The sequence below is a fragment of the Plectropomus leopardus genome, chromosome 13 (assembly GCF_026936395.1).
Source record: "Plectropomus leopardus strain MGB_pleo_1.0 chromosome 13, ASM2693639v1, whole genome shotgun sequence".
Taxonomy (NCBI): domain Eukaryota; kingdom Metazoa; phylum Chordata; class Actinopteri; order Perciformes; family Serranidae; genus Plectropomus; species Plectropomus leopardus.
This window is the reverse complement of record NC_142188.1, coordinates 4952984-4974821: the sequence shown is the minus strand read 5'-3', so window position 1 is coordinate 4974821 and position 21838 is coordinate 4952984. Positions and strand designations below refer to the sequence as shown.

The following is a 21838-nucleotide window of genomic DNA, read 5'->3' as shown; positions in this document are numbered from 1 at the left end:
CTGATAAAGTCATTAGATATAAAAATAGATTATATATATATATATATATATATATATATATATATATATATATATATATATATATATATATATATATATATATATATGTATATATAAATTATAAATAAACTGGACCTCTTGTTTAAATGCTCTTGGCATTAAAATGGCATTAAAATACATCTTCTTAGATCTTCTAACTTACATTTTGTCGCCACTTTACGGCCTCAAAGTCGGAAAATTGACTTCACAACTCAGAAACTACAGCCTTCCAACATCACATGAATGCAGCATAAACCCCACCTATGTTGGGGATGACGATGGTAATGGTGCCATCCCCTCTTAGTGCAGCCAGGTTGGCAGATATAAATCAGTTTGACAGCCTTGCTCAGAGACTTGTTGGCTGTATTTTGACAGCAATTTTCACACCTTCAGTGACAACAACAAGCTTCCCTGAATAACATTTTGTAACTAAGGGCAAGGGTATGAATGCTATGCAAAACAGAATAAGTGTGGGTTTTTATCATGTTGAAAATAATAAAACTGACAAAGCTTTTAGTCTATTTGAAATCTACTTTTTCTCATAAAATTTATTTTGGTTTGCAGTGATTTAACAGATAAACTGCAAAAAGACCATGAGTAAAAGAAAAAAAGGTCACAAATGTCATCATATTATAGGGAAAAATCTGGCACAAATTTAACACAAACCTACATTCTATTTCTTTACTAAATGTCCCTAAATACGATGTATTTTGAATAGAGGTCCTCTTACCAATTTGTTGTTGATCATTGTTCATTAAAATAAACTAACTACAGTAGAAATAAATTAACGCTAGTTTGCACATTAGAGTGTACAAGTAGTGAAAGATTGGCATTTTGATTGCAGTAGTCAGCTGCTGCTTTGGTATTTCTGTGACTGTAAGTAACCAGACTCACAATTAAGGACTTTATGTAAATGTGCTTGAGACACAGAGACGCATCTTGACACTGCAGTCATCTTCTTTCCACGCAAAGTGAACTTTGCTCTATAAAAGATGAAGATTGTTTAAAGATGGCACCAAGAGGACAGCAATTCAAAAAATGGATGAGTCAACTTTGTGAAGCAGAAACTTTGTGATTAAAAGCTTGACAATTAGAGGCAAAAGAAAGAAGTTTTTTACATAACATTATTTTTATATATTATTTTTATCTATATTTATTTACTTTTAACAAATAACATAGCTTTTGTACAAACACAGTCTTTTAATTTACAAAAAATAAAAGCAAGCAGAAGCCAACATTCCCTTATCTTAAATATTGCTTAAATGCAAACACTGTACGAGAACTTATGCAGTTATATCAAGATTTAAATCAGCAAAACTGTTTTAACTGCATATCTGCTAGAAGAATAACTAAATAACATGACTAGACATTTTATGCCCTTAAAAACTAATAATTGTGTTAAAAAATGTAGTTTTGAATTCCTTTTTTGTGTGAAATATTTTTAAGGTGGTACTGAAAAGAAATCAAAAACCAGAATGAGTCGAACTTGTGATGCAATGAGGAATAATGTCACTTTTATTGCTTGGTAACAAAATAGCAAAAAGTATATTAATTAAAACAGTTTTATAAGTTTGCCATAGTGGTAGTTTGGTTTATTTTCCTCCTTCTCAGCAGACCTTGAGCAGTGGGAATAAGGACACTCAATATTGTATATCTTCCCTCCTCAATAATTTAAACCCATCAGTAGTAAGAACTGTGTGAAGGCATGTTTCCTACACACTCCCGCAAAAGCTCATTAGCTGGAACATATTAGGCTGTATTCATGTAACAAGTACTCCTTCGATGTGGCCAGGCTCTTATGACTCCTTGTATCCTGCTGGTATGATGACATTTCCTCTTTTGACACCAGCAGTGTAAGTATTTATACAGCAGTGAAAGCTCGGCGATGAAACCCCAAAGTAATTCCACTAATGACTGCGGTTCTGCTGACTGACCGGGGTTCAAGGGAGAGAGCTGGAACGGACACAAGAGTAGAGTGAGGTGAAAAAAAGCCCACAAAATGATGTAGGTGTTTGTGTTGAGGAGGAGATCATCTAAAGTTATGTGACATTAAATCAGACTTTATTCTGGGAATCTGGGGCACTTCAGTCAACATTTATGAAGATGAACACATCTCCATAAAAAAACATTAAAGTAGACTGAGAAAAGACGGGAGACCCAGACAAATTCTCTGTGGGTATAAGGATTTATTTTGGCTGTAACTGAAAAAAAAAAAAAATCATTAGACCTAAAAATTTGGATTGCCACTCGTGCATATTTTTTAATCATAAAAGAATCATATTAGCCTGATAGAGATAGTCTTTTTGTTTTGTTTCTCTTTGTTTGTTGTTGTTTCTTGTTGTTTCACAAGCAATGGAGTCTACTTTATCTTAACGAGGATATTATACAGGGGGGTTGAAGTGTCAAGGGTCTTGTGAATCGTACAATAGGCGGCCGATAAAGAAGGATGAAGAAACGTTTAGTTCCCAAATTTGGAAAAAACGAGAGTATAAGGTGCAGTGAAAAAGAAGCGGGAAGGTGAGCTTTAAACCAAGAGAAAAATGGGCCAAAATAAATTGGTGGAAAAGGGTGCAAAGGGAGGTGCATGCAGCACAGGAAGAATAAATTGAGAGAGATTGGTTAAGGGTTGGGGGGGTGCCAGCCAGGGAGGAAGAAAGTGAAATTAAACAAGACTGGGAGGAAGGACAGATGGAGAAAGACGGCAGAGGGAATACAGCAGTGGAGAGGAGAGGCTAGGAGGAGAAAAAAGGGAGAATTTAGGGTGGAAAGAAGAGAAGGGGGAAGATAAAAGTGTCAGGCAAGCAGAGATGGAGGAGGAGGGGAGGGCGTTGGTAGAGGGAAGTTAGATGGCAAGATGAAAGAGGGGGGATTGTGGGTTGGGTGGTTAGATAGGAGCAGAAACAATAAAAAGCAGAAGAGAAGGGTAAAAAGAGAGCACAAGAAGCAGACACAGCGGTGACAGTTGCTGCTGAGAGTTGAGATCTGAGCGCAGTCTAACTGCAAAGCCTGTATTTAATGTACACATCCATTAACAAGACATCTCGGGCACATTGTCGCTTTATTTACACATTCTGAAATGAAGATGTGTATACTTACCATACCAACGAAAAGAAAGCAACTAATTATTAACTCTCAGACACATGGTGCAGTGGGTTTAAGTTACCTCACCATTACCAAAAAAAGACATAGGATGCGCTAATTAACTTGTAATACACCCAACAAACATGATAGTGCCTCACCGCATTGCTCGGTCACATATTCATACACTCTTTAAAGTGACACTGCCTATAGTTCGTGCACAAAGTCTTCAAATGCATAGGTTACATGCTTGCGTCAGTGTACTCCAAACCACTCAGTATAAAGTCGCAGTCTATACTTAGTGAAATGTACTGTTTCCCATTCATACAGCATGTAATTGATCACAGCCAGCTCTCACTGTCCCTCTCCCACTCCAGCTACACCGCCTCTAATAGAGGCTTTCTACTTCCATCACAAAACTCCTACCAACTGCGTCAGTTGTCATTACAGAGGATTGCCAGAGAAATAAGGGCATGGAAAAAACTGCTAAATATACACTGTGATCGTCAGGCAGGAAAAATAAACTATTGTGGTGGCATTAGATTCACCCAGGGAGGTCTTGTGTTTGGAAATTTAACTTGCGTCACCAGTTGTGGTGGAGCATTTTGACAGAGTAAGAATCTTCCTGAGACCTTGCCAAGATCATTTTGGTTGGTTAAGTTTTCACTGTAAAATGCATGCACAGATTTTGGTGATTTTGTAACTCAGTGACTAATGGTTTAACATTTAACTGTGTTTGATTTTTGAAAACAGTATTTTTGACAATTGCATGAAGTCTCAGAATATCTATAAAGCCTATCAAGTGATATTTTTCATCAAATCAGAAACGCTGAATGATAACTTAAGTCTATGCAGATAAAGTATAAGATTAATTGGTAAACAAAAAATGGATTTCAGATAGTTAAATATTGACTCCTATAAAATTTGGTATTCACCCGGGGGTAGCGCCTTATGACCTGCATCACAGTCAGTATGTTTACATGCACAGTTTAGTCGAGCTACGCTCATAGCTTGATTAGGCCATTTAGTTGGACTAATGTCCAACTAAATGGACTAATGTCCATGTTCATATCTCACTTCACAAAGGGAACCTTTAAGGTTTAGTGACTTAGTGATTAGATGTTTATCGTGATATAAATCAATATCGACTGATATGAAAAAAATACTGTGATGAGACTTTAGTCGATATCGCCCAGCCCTACCTGAAAATGATTCTTGCAGTATGTCTATGTCTCATCTGTCCACTCAATCTCTCGCTCTGTGTCTGTCAGCCAGCGGGATATTGGCCTATCCTTGATCCAGCAGAGAGTCGGTGAAAACACAGGCAGAGAACAGGTTCACCACTGATTAATGGGGCAACACTTAATAGGGCCTCACAGAGGTCAGGGAGAGAGTGAGAGTAGGAGAGCGCACAGACAGACGCAGACAAATAGTGAAGTCCTCGGAGCTTTCAACCAGAATACCAGATTTGCATTTTTTCAGGTCACTCAACCAAAAACAACAACCCATCCATCTCTCTCTGTTCCGCTCTTTAGCTCTTCATTAATTGAATAGAGTAGGTGACTATTTATGGTGTGTGTGTTTCTGTGTGGCTGTGGTTGTGATGCATCAACCCAAATATGGAAAGGAGATAAGAATATATTGCGTATAAACTTCAGGATTTATGGAGCTTGAATGGATTTGCTTCAGTACCTTTGATGAAACAAGTTTCTCACTTTTAGTTTTGTTTGCTGCTGCATTGGTGATTCTTGATAAATTATATGAGTTTTTTATATTTGAGACCATATGGGCTGTGCACCATGTTACATCAAGTAGGTGGCCAATCTAGGACAAACTTTGTTTGGTCTCAACAAATGGGAGCACCTCAATAGCCAAAATCAAAGCTGCAAGGTGCAGTGAACAGGTGTCAGGCTGAGCAAAGACACTTATATTTTCACAACTGTCACAGCAGACGTTGCAATGTATGAATACAGGAATGTCTGTAGTAACATCCTACATATTTGTGTATTTGGGGGCATTTAAAAATATATGGTTATTGTCTACTGGCGCTCTCCAGGGAGCTCTGTGACGCCAACGCCAGTGCCTGGCAAAGGCAGTGCACAGAGCTTCAGAGAGACGAGCAGGCAGGCGTACAGGTGTCAGATCTGTGCATAGCGCTGGGACAAAACACAAACACATCACTGACAGTATGATTATACTTCCAAAACATAAGTTTTGCTCTCTGACATGAGAAATACTATGAAAATACTATTTAAAAATAAGAAAATGGCTGAAATACACAAAGCTACCTTTACTGTAGCCCCACATAGAGAAAATGTCATGCAACACCACGATTTCCATGATTTAAAATATTTTTATTGCGAAGCATGTGTACAGCAACAATACAAACTTCTGTGGAGAGGATGTCACGCCTCATTTCAGACACATCACAATAAAGAGCACACACATCAGGTAACTTAACTGTTATCATGATTTCTACCACCATGAAAATATACACAAAATTGTGTATATTTTTGCCTATTTACCTTGCAGACATAAAGACCTAACTAAAGCTGTTATATTCTTATTTGCTCTCTTTAAAGCCACCAGAAAAGTCTTGTGGCCCTAAAGAACATAGACCTTAATTATCCTGGAAAACCAATCAGCTCTTAAATCTTAAATAATGCTTCCACTGTTTCCATCTAGGTTTTAAATGTTTTTTTTTATTCTTTTGGTATGTTCCTCATGGCATTTAAGTGGCTGTTTTTTGCCTTTTTTCACTGAAAGTGATGACACAACGTAAACAACATAGAATATATACGATAAATATGCATCTCCAAATACACAGAGCCTACTGGTTTTGAGCATTAAACATGAATGCAGCAGGAGTAGTGGGACACTTGGGGTCCAATAGTGCCTCAATAAAGAGACTCTGCACCCTGTGGTGGTACTTAAGATTCAATCCCATGAGGACATGAACTATATAAACTTTTAATGCTTCCTTTCAAAAGGGCATGAAACATTTACCATGTCAGTGCTTCCATGGTACCAAACAACGGCAGCATCCTGATACTTGAGTATGTTATATTAGACAGCATTCGGGTATCATGAAACCAAGAGAGGCATGACATTTGACACAACATTGTGGTTGTGACAACATAACATACCTATATGCAGCATTTCATAAACAATAACAATGGTACAATATGGCAATAACAATCATTTATTGTCCTCGTTATATGGCAGCTGATCTCATCCTCTTCACAGTGGGTAAGGAGCTCCCGAATCTCATAATTTTCCCAATTTGCAGACATTTTCGACTGCTGTTCTAGTTCGTTGAGTTAGCCGCTGCCTGCTTTTTACATCTCCTGCGGTGGGACCACGCACATAACACCTCGTCAAAACATCACACCCATCCTGCTCATTGTCTCATCCTGCTGGCTGCCCCCGTTGATACAGACACTGTTTCGGCACTGTTCCTACTTTTGCTGCCATCTTAAAGATGAGACACCCCCCAAACCCCCGCACCCACCCACTCTGCAATCGTACCTTTTACAGAAAACGGCAAGGCGGCACAACAGCCCAATAATCCAACTTGAACAGGCAGTGTAAAAGGGGCTTTGCAGTCCGTAGGTGTGACTGTGTGTAATAGTTACAATTATCATTCGAGCTCAAGCAATATATCTGCATTCACCATTGTCACAACACACCTGAAACATGGTTTCATAAACAATTTAATCATCAGTTTGATCTTTGATGGTCTACTGTATTGTTCAACAACAGAATGCATTACAGTCTTGTTTTTAACCAAGTTCTTTTCTTTTCTGAAGTCTCATATTTTTAGGAGGAGTAAAAGACGAACGACACATGAGGTACTTTTTTTTTTATAACAGCGTCATGTTCTCATCCTTACATACTTGTAAACCCAAGACAAACATTGCTCATCACATTGTTCATCATCATTTACCTCATCAGTATAGTTTTCACTTTTAGGCCAAAACATGCAGTGCTACCAAATCATTACTCGTCATAAATATGTTACACCACTTTGTAAAGAATTTTGTACAGCAAGTTTAAGGTCTCAATCCCTAATTTTCCTCACAAATCTGCCAAGGGCACTGGGAAAACCATTCTCTGAAGAGACACCTGAGTTTTTGTCCGTTTTAGAGTTTTTTCACCTCCAGTTTCTTCACTGGATCCTGGCCAACAGTTGAAGCAGGAATGAATGAGTAACGATGAGGATATGAAGCAGAACACTGCCTGTGTTCATCCAACCCTCCCCACATCGGTAAAAATTTGAAAACAGATGGCATAACTGTCTTGCTCTGTCTCCTGAGCTTTTTTCAGTAGGGAGAGAGAAAGAGAGACTACATTTCCTCACACATCATGTGATTATAGCCAATAACCAGAGTAAGGCATCACACCAATGAGGATGTTTACATGGGTCGCTTGTTGGAGAATTCCATTAATTTAGCCGTTTCCATGCTACATAATAAAGTCACTAATGCCTGAAGACACACCCGGTACTTTATTTTTTAATGTCAGAGATTCCCTCCAGTGTTCACCCTCAGAAACACATCAATGATGCTAATGTGGTATAGAATAGGGCTGCTGTCCAAACTTATTTTTCCTCTGAGATGGGAAGCAGATTTTTATTTATTTATATTTTTTTTTTCAAAAGAGATTTGCAGAACTTATGTGTAGCAGCTGGATTGCTGTACGTAGCAAAATGCATTAAAATATAATACATATCTCACTCTGATCATGCCCATTGTAACTATTACATGAATCACATTAACATTTAATTGCACTTTTCTTCACCTATTGTTTAGTAATAAAAAAGAACCAATAAGGACTATTGATGTACATTTCAGAGAATGTATGATCTGATGTCAAAGTCATGGAAATGTATCGGTAAAAATGTACATGAACCCTGATTGTTGGTATGCGTGAACATGTAGCCACTGAGAGTGGAGTCAGTCTCTTAAGTGTTCTATCGATTCTCTTTTTAAACAGCTTTTCTCTCTCTATTTGCACCATGTTAAGCTGAGTGTATTTGGGGGGACTAAATGAAGTGGAGCTTTGCGTGCTGTTGTTGATACAGACTCTTGATGCCTTTGGGGGAATACAATCTAGCTGTGGCTTTCCCCTCTCTGCTACAGGGAGGTCAGAGTGGAGGTTGAGCCGCAGGGCAGTGCTTCTGGAAGTTGGGATGCTGTTCCTTGTTCAAGGACACTTAGGCTGATAACTTTGGGTCAAAGTGTAAAATTATTATCACGGGGTCGCTTGTAAGACCACAAGGCTGCACTACTCCCAGCTGAGTGTGGAGTCACTGCTGGAATTACTTTGTCCTATACTACTGCATATACAAACATGCTCTTGCCAATTACGCCCTCATGAAATGTAATAATTAGGTTCCACTGTAGTCCAAGCTGAACATGTAATTCCCACAGCTGTCTAGATAATGCTATGCATATAATTTTTCAATGGAGAATACCTTTAAATGAAACAATTTAAAGGTCTAGTGTAGGGTTAATGTTAGCTGGCATATGCCAGTTTCTTTTGCCGGTGTTGTGTACAACGGGCATGATCAGAGTGGCCAAATGGGCCTGTCTAGTGCCACTTTTAATTTCAGGTGAATATGCACTAATCTAAACAAGGTTATGAATATTTAATTCCATTTCTGCTGGTATATCCCCCTAAATCCTACACACTGAACCTTTTATATTCATAACACATTCTTTTCCTCTTAAAAATAAGGCCATTATGCTCCCCCCTCTGTCTACAAGCGGGTTTTGTATGAAAGCTCTTATCTCAAGAATGGTCAGAGTGACAGCTTTTTATGCTCAGGTTATTCAAGGAGATCTTCTGCTTAATGACGTTACTGTTGTGTAACGTCATGAAGACGTCATGTACACAGTTGTGTCAGCATTTTTGTGCGCAAATGGACAGGCTGTATTTTATCCATATTTCCTTTTTGATTAATTCAGGAGTCAGATCTTATGTATTTGTTTTTTTCTAATTCATCATTAATAAAACTGTAATAATAGGGAGTACTTGCCAAATGCTTGTCACATTAGAAGAGTTCCTCTTTCTGCTTCATGCTTTAAAAACATTAAAAAAAATGCAAAGTAGATGGTTCCAGTCTTCCTGCCAATTGTCTTGTTTTTCAAAGTAATTATATAGTCAAAGTCAATGGAATAATCTAAATTTAATTGCCACCTCTTAAGCAGAGTGCTCGTATTTCATCCTTGTGACACCGAGGCGGAGAATTGCATGGTAAAGTGGGTTCTTATCTGATGAGTTTGACATCTGTAGGCAGTGACCCAGCAGCGATACAGCAACCGATTTCATCAGCCATCCAGACTCGTGCACCATACTGGAGTTTTGGCAGGCTAGGACATGTAAACTGGCACAACGTGGAAACACGAGCGAATAAAGTGCTCCAGCTTTCACTCTTTGCACACAGTCGTTTTCTCATTTGTCCTCCTGCATTTTGGCCTTGCATTTTTCTCTCTCTCTTCATGTCTTTCTGTCCTTTAACATCTTTCAGGCATTCCTCCAACTCTCCATCCTCCGTTCTCCTTCTCATGATGCTGCAACTCTCCCAGCCAGACATGTCTGTCTGTTCAGCAGATGAGTTCTTAATGATTTATTGACGATGTTGTGGCTGTTCTTTAGAAGAGACCTCGCCTCTGTCCCAGAAAATCTTTATCTGAATTTTTAGCTTTCGTGATTCTGATGTCGGTGTGGCCCAGTGCACCGCGGAGTCGACCTATCATACACGCTGATATACTGTATAGGAGTTATTTCCCTACAGTACAGCTTGTAGTTGTTTCCCTTTTTGTTCTCTGTGTATAAAGATTAGTCTGTCATCAGTTATTCCAAGATAATGACTGTGGCTGTCAAAACAAGAATCTGCTCTCAGTTATTTCACTTTATTCTTAAATAAATAGCACATGCTTGGCTGCAAGTGTAGAGAGATGGGTATTGTTTGAAATTTTTTGTACTTGTTTTAGCTCATTGTATTGGCTGGTAATAGCTTATTGCAGATAAATGTGTTGAGCAATAAGTTAAATTTTGTTCTAAATTGGCTCGAGAAGAAGAAGCCGTGTACACAGCTCTGGTCTACTGGCAATTGAAGAGCAGTCTAAAGCCTATTTTCAATGCATTATTTTATCCGTATTTACAAAAATCCCGTTTACACAAGCTAATTTGTTGGAAAAGGAGCGTAAGATTAAATAATTAACATGATGTGAATGAAAGGTTCACAAAAATGCTAAGCGAGTACATCTCCTGTTGGATTTGTTGTAACTACAGAAACACTCACACTTGCACAGCGGAGTGTCTTCCGTCACAAACAATCTTAAGACAAGTGCAGTCGCCACATACAGAGTACACTTAACTAAACAAGTTTAGTCTGCTGTCATCAGGTTATTCATGGAATTAACATTAATTAGCAATAGCTGATGTGATCTTCCCCTGGCAACAATTGTGTTTTAAACCAAGGAAAGTGATCCTTGGCGCTGCTACCTTAATGTTTTGTACACTTCTCTTCGTTAATGATAGTTAACATGCAAAATCTTGAAACTGTGGTAAAGAGCAGCTGCGTTGCAACACTTACAGGCTGCACTGGTCACAGAAGTGTGAATTACATGACTCAGAGTGTATTTATATCAGTTCTTTGAAATTTGGAAAAAAACCATCAACTTGCAGTGGCAGCACATCACTGCTGCTCACTATCCTCTCTGCATCTTTCTTTGTCTCCAGTCTTGATTCACGTTATCCCATGTCTCATTTACTTTCCCCACACGCTCCCTCTATCATCTCATCTCATCTGTCTCTTACACACACAAGCACGCACACACGCACATATTATCTTGTTTACTTTCTCCACACACTCCAATTACGGTTTATCGCTATCACTTATCACTACTCATTTGTATCTTTCCACTTCTTTCTTCCTCACTCTCTCACACACACACACACACACATCAGCTCCACTGTGTACTTTCTTTACATTTTTTTTTTATCTTTATCAATCTCTACTTCCACACTTCTCTCTCCGTTACCTTCTGTCTTCCTTCCTCAGATTATTTTTAAAAACATACACTGAGTCACTGATGACTCTTTTTCGGTTTTTTAAAGTGGAGCATGTTTGCGGCATCCACCATGCCCACACCACTGCCCTATTGGTGAGCCACCCTCTCAGGTCAGCCTCAGCCCCATCGGCTTGTTGTGAGTCAGAATCGCTTCATTTTCAGGAGTAGCAAAATTGGTCCAGGGATTTGTTTAGTGATGCACCAATGTACACACAGATCACATTTCTAACAAAGGGTTTTATCAAGTTTGTATTTTGTTAAATTAATTTCAGATGTATTTTTGACACTTTTGTCCTTTTATTTTTTGGTGGACTGTTCCCCTGTGGTTTTAGTTACCCCTGAATCCCACTATTAGCCTTCCCAATTCCTCACTGGCTTCCCAACTTTGTAACAGTTGTGATGTCTGAATGATTTTCTTCTGTTTCTGCTGAATGCCTTAAGTGAAACCACAGTAGAGGCGTACTGAAAAGATGGTATATGTCATGAAGAGGTTAATTCATCAATGAAACGTTCTTCACTGATACATTGCAGTAGAGTGTAACATTGTAACTCAAAACGCAAATCTAATAATAACACTTAAGCAAGAGCAGACAAGTAACACGTGAAACGATCTGTGAAGTTTTATCTGTAAAGTGAAGGGTGCTATGAAAAATGTGTCAAGGTGAAAAATGTAAAGGTCCCAATTTAGATTTTTTGTGTAATCATTCTCCATTTACTCATACACCACCATGTCATTCAACTCATCACCTCTCAGACAGCAGACCAGGGAGAAAAATGTCAGACGCTTCACTTGATGAAAAATACCTGCAGGCGAGCTAGTTATCCTTGGCATGCCAGGGATATGAAAGGAGAAAAAAAAGAAGCATTTTGAAACGTTAAAGATTTTCTTTTACTTTCTTCCTGAAAGCCAAAGGCTTCCCTTCAAAACTGTTTTGACTAGGAACTGCAGAAAACATAACATATACTCATATTTGTTTCTTCGTTTAGCTTTAATGAAAGGCTTTTTTCCACGTGGTTGACAATAGAGCTTGTCACTGTCGTTGGAACCTTGCTTGAAAGTGAAAGCTGAAGCTTAATTGGGTGTTTCTGAGACACCCAGACAAGATATTTTGACTGGTAGCAGTTAAGCTTGTCAACTCTCCGAGCCCCTGTGGCAGGTAAATAACCCTAAATTGGAGCTAGTTTTTGCTCCCTGAAAATTATTCCAGCTGGTAAAATGGTAAAAGTGGAATTGAGCAACCACTAAGGCCGGCGCACGTGTCTGAATGTTTTTCTCCTGATGTCTACGTCAACTAAATGACCTGCCCCATTTTGTCCAAACCGTCCTGTCATTATGAAACATTTTGTGGTTGTTTTTAGCTCTTTGCCTCCTTCTAACCTCTCTACTCGTCAGCCTCTTACTAATCCTCTGGTACAGATGACTCAGACCACACTCAGTGCTTTAATACTTGGTTTGTTTGTGTGTCCTTATTGTGTGTGTCCTTGTGCGTATCCCTCCCTCCTGTGTGTTGGTAGGAAGAGGTGGAGGCAGAGAACAGAAGGAATACGCGGACCAAAATGACACCAAAGCTGACCCCACACCAAGAGGAGGTGACAACCTGATAAACACACACGCACAGACATTCAGACACATGCATAACCATAAAAATGTGCTCTAATTCATCTATATATGTATTGATTAGAGCTGTACCCGACTCAGAAGTATGCCAGTCGATTTGGCTCTTCCCTACAAATATTCAATGACTGATTGTGTTTTCCATACACATTTTAAAGTTTAACAGGTGTCCGCAGGAGCCTCAGTGTGACTGCAGCATTAATGTCAGATAGGAAACAATGGGTCGTAGTGTGAAAGAACGTTTTTTGCCGACGCTGGATGTCAAACAAAAGCCTCCTCTGTGCTGCTGTGTATGCGCTGCAAGCATGTCCGCAGCCTCCAAAAATTAGCGTGAAAGTCCAAAACGCCCCTCATTCTTTTGAATGTGATATTTCAGGAACTCATTGAGCACATTTCTTCAAATTTGGCACAGACTTTAACTTTGACTCAAGGATGAACCGATTTTGGTGGTCAAAAGTCAGTGTGACCTTGACTCTCATTTTTGTGAACACAATATCTTAAAAATGTCTTGTGGAAATGTCTTCAAATTTAAAAAAAAAAAAATGACAAAACAAACACATTTTGGGCCAAAACTCAAGAATTTATATGCTAATTATGACAGCATTTCACACATTTTTTAAAAAAGATATACTGATGAAGTGATGACATTTTATACCCAAAAAGTCAAAAGTCAACTTTATTGTGACGTCATAGTGTTGCAAAAAACACTTTTGCTCAACATCATAAATCAGGAACAGAAGTCTTTTCTTTTTTCAGTATGTTTGTACTGTATACCACATGCTGCTTTTTATAATGTACATGCTAGCAGAGTAATCACGGTTCACTATCATCTGTGATCAGATCTCTTCCTCAGCGGGTCGCCATAACTCCCAGAGCAGCATCCACAGCAGAAAGGAGGGAACCCTGCAGAAAATCGGAGACTTCCTGCAGAGCTCCCCGACGCTGCTCGGCAGCAAAGGTTAGTGTGTCAGTGTGTGATGCCTCACTGTGGGAGACACTTAACTTTTATCTGGTTCTTCTCTCTGAAGATTTATGAGACTACAGAGTGAGTATCTTTTTATTCAAACTTAAAGAGCTTAAATACGATGAAGCCGCAAAATGACACCACACTCCAGTGGAGGGTTTGAACAGTTTTTCATCAGCTGATGACAATCCTGAGCAGGCCAAAGTACGTGCATTTATCATTCAGTTCATTAAAATGTAGTAAAGATTAAAGACAGAAGATCAACCAAAGACAAACTCATTAGATAAACTAAGTATAACCTGTCTCAGAAGCTATGGATATACTGTATTTATTGATTATAGTTTGTAGAACAATGTCCAAAAAAACAAGTTACAAGAAAAAATTTTTAAAAAAAGAAAACAATAATAAAAAACAAGATGAAAAAAATAGCTTAATAAACCATTGAATGTCTGGGATCAATCACAAAAAAAATTGAAATTTTTAATTTTAACTATTTTCACCTGATGGGGTTGTTTTTACCTTATTTTGCACATGGAGAAAATATATGCTATTTCCACAAGGTGCTCTGTCACAATGACATTGTGCACCTGATGTGGCTGCAAATCACTGACATATCCAAGGCTGTGATAATCAGAAAAGAAAAATCTACTTTGCAAATAGTACATTGAAAATAATTCTTTGTGTGTGTGTGTGTGTGTGTGTGTGTGTTTTACATCTAAAAATATAGTGGCATCATGACAAAAACCTGGTATTTAAAAAATAATTTAGAATATTTTTCAAAGCTTGATTTTGAAAAGCTCAATCTATGCGCAGAGCGATATGAGTGTAAAGCAGGTCCTAAGGGGTTAATAACATGAGTGCCACCTACAAAGCAGACCAGACAGTATTTAGCGACAGATAATCACTGTTGTTTCTGGACTTGTTTCTTTTTGTTGACAACAAATATTTTCTTTAGAGGGTGCTCGTCAGGCGGTAGAAACTTTTGAAGACCAGTAACACAAGTTAAAGTCTATTTTATAACCAACAGGCGACTATTAAAGCAAGTTTACTGCATTCTGCTCTTTTAATCTTGGTGAGCACACGATATGCTGCATTTTAAATGACCTGCAAATTATCTAAAGGCATCTTGGAAAAAATGTGAGCACTGCAGTAATCAAGCCTGTTAATGAAAAAAGTGTGCGTCAGTCTATCACTACGTGCCCTTTCCAGAAATCGCTTTACTGATGCAATATTACTGAGACTAAAAATCACTTTTGGTGATATTTAAAATGAGCTTCAATATTCAGACTGTGATCAAAAAGAACACCAAGGTTACTGGCTCAGGGCTTTTCACATCCACACACACAAACACACACCAAAGCGTGCTTATATATACAATATATCCTCCCTACTGCTTTGTGATGCATTATATTATATTCACTCACCTCCAGTCATTTACTGATAGAGTCCAGGAGGCAAGCGCACAGCCCAGATGGGCTCTCAGAAATGTTTAAATCTCACACTTGAAAACCTGTGTGCAGAAAAACAAGGTAAGGACACACAAGGACAAAGCTCCGAGTCCCTGCCGGAGTTATTTGGCAAAGATAACACAGGTTTGACAAAGTAACCGGGCAAGGGCGGCGAGTTTTGGACACTAATGATGGCTTAGAGGAGGGAGTTAAGACAGGGAACATATTGGAATCAACCAGAGTCATCTCGGAGTTTTGTCCTCAGGGACCGGCAGTTTCACTCGGTCAATTAATTGTCGCCCCGGGGTTCCAACACAAGGGTACAGTCGTCAGCCACCATCTGATCCTCCCTCCATCTCCCTCTTTCTCTCTTTCCGCTGCTTGGAGTTCCCTCCTGTCCCTCAACATCTTTTATTTTCATTATTTTACTTCCTCCAACACCTCACTCTTTTCTTTCCTAATCTCGTCTCTCTTTCCATCGCTCATTCCTTCTCACCATCTTCCTCTGTCCTTTCCCTCCTCCATCCTTTCATCACTGATCTTTCTCCTTCCTCCATTCTCTCCTCCTTTTACATTGCACTCTTCCTTTGATTTCTTTTAACACCTGAACAGTAAATTACAAGCATAACAATGTGACAGATGCGAGAATCTTTTAAAGATATGCATGTCATTGATTAACCCTTTGAATGTGGTAAGAAGGCAATTAGCAACTAAAGGAGAGATAAAAAGCTAAAAATTTAGCAAGAAATTTGTAAAAAGTACAAGGAGATTACCTAAAAATAATTTTTTAAAAATGTTTTAAAATAACATTGAAAAAGGAAGTAAGAACACAGTAGAATTTGAAGAACTGCTCACAAATGTTTGTTTCAGGCAAGGTTGCAAAACAATTATAAGACATGTAGATAAAACCGTTTAACAAGAAATAAATGCATACGCTACAAACTTGTCAAAATTACAGTCCGATCACACCTTAAATTTCAATGATATCTATCTATAGGATCTTCAATTTCGACACCCCAAAAGAGGCCCTCTTGATGTTTTGTGATCATATGCGGCAGTTTGGTCTATTGGCATGAGCTGCTATTTGGCAGCAGGTTTGATTGCAGATTGTCCAATGAGAAAGTAAAATTCAGAGGGGCTAGCATTTTGCTTTTTCACAAATGCCTGGGAAGTGCGTGTTTTAGTAAAGTAGGACTTAAACCCCCCCCCATGTTAAAATCAAAATTATGGAAAAGTTTTGAAAATTCATTAGTAAAAAAAAATGTGGAAACGCTGTACAGTCATTATACTAATGCTGTGTTTCTGCTTTTAAAAATGATTTATTCGTAGTCAGATTAATACAGAAAGCACATTTAATAACCTTTAAATGGTTCACCAACATAAAAATTAAGCAGTCAATTAAAGGAACTAAATCTGTCTAAAGTCTCTATTCAGCATGTTCTTGTCTCGGCCTCTTCAGCCAAGAAGATGATGAGTCTGGTGAGCGGTCGGGGTGATGCAGACTCAGCAGCCTCCTCTTCGTCGCTCAGTCTGAGAGCCAAGAAGAACAAAAGGAAACTCTACAGGCCTGAGATCTCCTCGCCCATGGACATGCCCTCGCATCCAGTAAGTGTCTTCTTACATGAGCTCATTACACAGACACATACAGTCCTGTTTGCACACAAACACACTCTTTATTTAACCAGGACAGAAAAATCCAACTGTCACAAATAAAGAAACACAAAATCCAGTTAAAAAACGATACAAAACACTGGTATAATACATAAACGGGCACAATTTCCTAAAACAACCAGAGAGGGTGCTGTTTTCTCAGTCCTGCTTTAAAGCTGACTTAAATCCACCTGGAGCTCAAACAATGTTAGGTCCCTCCGAACATTTCTCCAACCTGAGGAGAGATCTATAACTAAAACTTATTAGTCTGCACATATACAAAGATGGCCATCTAGCAGCAGCGTGCAATGTACGGAGATATATGTGATTTTATGATATGTTTCCTATTCTCTCTGACACATGAAAGTGTAAAGAATACCAAGCCCTATACAAATAAGCATCACCCAAACAGGTTTGATAAACTTTCTTTTTCTTTAAAACTATCCTTTATGGAAACAGATTTGTTGTTTGAGAAATCAGAACACTTACTGATTTACACTCAGGTTAAATTGGACTGCATTACAGGACAGTCTTAGCAGCAAAATGTGTCCATTTTTAAATCCGAAGGTGTCGCCTGTGATGAGGAATGAGAAACTAGAGAGCAGTAAAGTAACTAAAACTACAGCAGGAACAGCTTTCAGATAACAGCTTACAATAATACAGTTAAATCTGACCTCAGGGAGGCACCTAATGTAAAGTCTCCAGACTTTTTCAAAGAATTTCTTGAGCGCTTTGAACAGGAACAAAAAATTTATTTATGTAACACCTTTTAAAACGCAAATGACAAGTTGCATATTAATTACTCATTCTGTTACTTCCATAAAGAATCCATAAAGGTTTTGATGAAAAGTCATAGGTAACTGTGTTAAACAATTCAAAAAAACATAATAAAACAGCCATTTACACACTTCCACACTATTAATTCAGTATAATCTAAGTTTCATTTACCCAGTTATATGCTCAGGACTTCCCAAACAGATGGCCCTTACCTGCGGGGAGAACGAAATTTAACTTATGCTCTTTTTCAAGCCAGACTCCATTGACATTTTACCTCACTGATCACAAGAGCTGCTGGATTACCACTGCCTCGAGCGGTCGTTTGTTTGCGTTATTGTGTGACTTCAGTGTTTTAAAGCGTCATTTCTGAATTACTGAAATCACAAAATATCTGAAACTGATGAAGCAGTTCCCCGCCCCTCTGTTTAAGGATAAGTGAGACTGGGATTGTCATGCATGAGTTGTGTTGGAGTGTGTAAACGGATGTGTTTGTATAGTTTTGGAGTTGTTAAACTTGGACTTGAATTCAAGAATTTTTACTATTTTTGGATTCTTTGTTCACTGGAGGCATCTGAAAAAAGAAGTTTTCTTCAGTGTAACAGTGGGTGAGTAATTAGGGGTGATTTATGGGGTGAAGTATTCCTTCCACGCCGGTGGGTTGTTCTTAAGCAGCTTGCACATTCTTTAACAATTTATAAAACTTTTTGCAAAGTAGTAGGTTTTGCTTGTTTCGGTAATATCTGGGGCGGGGGACATACTTTTTTCATACGATGTCTCTACGCATCTGAAAAAGGTTATCCTCATTGTTTACGTTTTCAACTTTTAACCTCTTTCTTGTCAGTGCCATGCCATTTATCCCCGCAGCCTTGAGGGGATTCACTGACATCCCAAATAAAACAAAAAGCAGCAAGCCTCTTCTCAGGCTGCGCCGTGTTGAGTGCATCTCACATGTTAGATGGTTGATATTTATGAATCTCAACAAAAACAAGTCGCTTTTTAACATTGTTCATGTAGATAACATCGGATCAGTGGGGAACCTTTTACTGTCATTTCACGTAAGTGTGAGAAGATGATGCGCTCGTTCATGTAATAATAACTAACTCATGTAATTAATATGACTATGTTCTCCGCCTTTGGATAGGAGGTTAAAAAATGGGTCTATGCGTCTATGAGCTAAAACTTACACACACATTGTAAAATATTTGTTCTTTTCTTGTAGATCATCAGCAGAGAGCCAGAGGAGAAAGAAAGTGACCATCAGATCATTAAGAGGCGCCTTCGCTCCAGGATGGCTAAATAATTAACCCAATTACAGTACTGTACACCATCTTTTTTCCTCTTCTTTTTTTAATTAACACTATCTTAAAATGAAGGGAGCATTTAGCTGCTTATACATGTATCCCCTATTACTATGTTACAATGGCTGAAAAGTTCCATAATATACCTTTTAAGTTATCCTATTTAATCTTAAAATCTATTTGAATAGTTAAATACTAAAGTAGAGCAAAATCACTAATATACAGCTGATAACATGACAGTTAAAGAATAGTTTAAGATTTTGGAAAGCACACTTATTCGCTCAGAGAAAAGCTCGTTATCACTCAAATCTGTGAGCTCAGTGTGAAATCACCTCCCAGCACCTCTAAAGCTCACTAACTTGCTTTTGTTAGTTTAATACAAACAGACGTGCGGTTTTAATGAATGCTGTTAAAAGTGGTATGAATAAGATAGATCATGTCATTTCACACTGTGTCGTACCTGGATACGACACAAACGAGCGTCAGCGACTAAATCAGTTTAATCACACGGTTTTCTATGGCTGTCCTAGCTGGCCGAGCGACACGGCACGCCGTTTTGAGCTGAACTTTCAACCAACATACGGTTTCTATTTAATTCTTGTTGCTTGTGTGCAGCTGATTTATGAGGCGGAAATGAGGAGTTATTCATACAATATCTACTTATTTCACTAAATAAGGTGTCAGCTGTCTGGAAGGAGATCATCAGGGAGCTGAGTGCTGAAAAAAAACTACCTTTTGTTGGCTATATTGTGTTTCATTTCCGCTAAATATCAAAATAAAAAACATGTTTTCTGTTAAAGAAAATATATAAATGTAGGGAACAAGTGCTCTTCCGTCTCTGAGCGCACAGCTGATAGATGTTTTGTTTAGGCTGAACCGTTCCTTATTAAGCAAAATGAGCGTTGCCAGAGAGCATCCGACCTAACATGAGGAGGCATTATAGCTGGATGCTAACTTGGTGTATGAGCACTGAGTGACCATCAGACATGTTCCCCAAAATGTTGAGCTATTCCTCAAAATACTGACAAACGATCAAATCTACTTCTGTCTAACAGAAAGTTTTTTTCTCTTTGAGTTATGCTATGTTGTCCACATTTATGATCAAATGACCGCATATATTCTATTAAACAGTAAGCACTCTCAGTTTTTATTTTATACACAAAAGATGCTGACTTTTTTTTTCTTAACCTTGATGTGCAATTTTTTCACTGAAATATCTGGGCTGGGCTGGAGTGTGGCAGTTTATTTTTACTTCATGTGAGTTGGATCCAACAGTTAAAATTTAGTCTCATTTTTCAAACTTTTGTTTTGCTGTTTATTATCAGCAGATGCAAATTACCTTTTTTCGCAAACTATCTTATTTTCTAAAAGTGATTTCAACAAAGCTGCTAAGGGGGTGTTAAAAGCATCAGTTATTGTTCTTAGCAACTTTTTTCTTCTATTTCCATAATGGTTGGGATATTTAAACGTTCAGTGCCTCCGAGTATTCTCTGTATTCAGCTGTAAAACATCCACTACACATTCACTAAACTCCTACTGCACTTTATCTTTTGCCTTGAACAAACTTAAGATCAAAATGTGATCGTACACTAAAGCTCGATAAGGCAGGCCAAAATGATCAATGGTTCGACTGTGTACTTGTTGGTGAAACACCTTCATGCAGACTTCTTGTGACAGTTGAAGGTTTGTTCTCTGACTGATAAACGAGTGACCTCGATGTCGAGCTCCTGAGATCATTATTCTGTTGTAGATCAAAGATTGCTTATTGTTTTTTTCTTTGTACAGTAAAATTTTAAAACTGCTTAAGAAGAGCAATAAGTGTTGATGTTTTGTTTCTTGTTTTTCTGAAATTTTGCACCTTTCTATATTTCACTCATTTATGAAAAGCATCAAAAGCATCAGTTTCTGTCATATCATCATGTTTTCTTCTCTTTTTGCATACTTTTGTTCAATAGGTCTTATTAGTCATTTGACAATTAAAAATACAAACATTTGCTTCTCATATATAGAGATCTGCTGTTTTTCCTTAATTCATATTTTCAGACCAAATATCTTTAAGGTTTTTAATGCTGATCATAGAAAAGTTGCACCTCAAGTGAGCTGAACAATATGAAACAATGGATAAGATCAAGTTTGGCTTTATATAAAACATTCCAACACAGTTTAAAACTACTTTTTACAGAAGTTTCATTTAGCTGCTATTTTTTTAAAAGTATAATCATGAAATACCTATTGCACAGATATTGCTGTTGAACAGAAACGTCCTGTGACCCTGAAAATACCACTTATATTTGTTTACTTTTTCAACATTTGAGAGTGCCAAAATTGGAAAATGGTTTTTGGTTGCTATACATGCTCAACACCCGAAGTTGCATTTTTGATATTTAAATATTATATATTAGTGCATATTTTGTGTCTTAAAGTAGGCCAGTCCTCGCTCTACACAAAACTTAGCAACCTTCATAGTTCAAATAACTCGTTAGGAAATATGTTGTTGTTTGTTATTTGTTATTCAGAAATCTGTTCGATCAGTATGTTTTTGTTTATTTTGTCATATCTTTTTTTTTAATGACACTTTTAATACTTATATCAGTCATTATGTACAGTGGTCTTAAGGGTCAAAATACTTTAACATTAAAAAAAAAAAACCACTATAGCATGATGTTACATTAAGTGTTGAAGTGCTTCCTCAGAAGAATAAATCATTTGAAGATACCCCAAAAAATGACATCACAGTGAGCAAAAATATCATATCATATCATATCATCATGATAAATTAAAAAAAACCTGAAACAACTTGACTTGTACCCTTTAAATCAGAAGCCGCTCACTTAACTGAAAAAATCCCTAAACTGCAGATCAAAACAAGTATCGAAGAATAGGCCTAA

The 21838-nt window shown here is 37.9% G+C and overlaps 1 protein-coding gene across 2 annotated transcripts in view; it reads left to right on the top strand.

Moving 5' to 3' along the window:
- Positions 1–20954, top strand: part of kif20ba (kinesin family member 20Ba) — a 56024-nt gene extending 35070 nt beyond the window's left edge. The window contains exons 31-35 of one of the 2 annotated variants that reach the window (XM_042502713.2): positions 6927–6968; positions 12714–12788; positions 13654–13771; positions 16685–16830; positions 18872–20954. In XM_042502713.2, the coding sequence (XP_042358647.2) occupies positions 6927–6968; positions 12714–12788; positions 13654–13771; positions 16685–16830; positions 18872–18952 (462 nt within the window). In that variant the 3' untranslated portion in view covers positions 18953–20954. The remainder of the gene's footprint in view (positions 1–6926; positions 6969–12713; positions 12789–13653; positions 13772–16684; positions 16831–18871) is intronic. The other variant, XM_042502714.2, reaches the window with a different exon arrangement.
- The last annotated feature ends 884 nt before the right edge of the window (positions 20955–21838 follow it).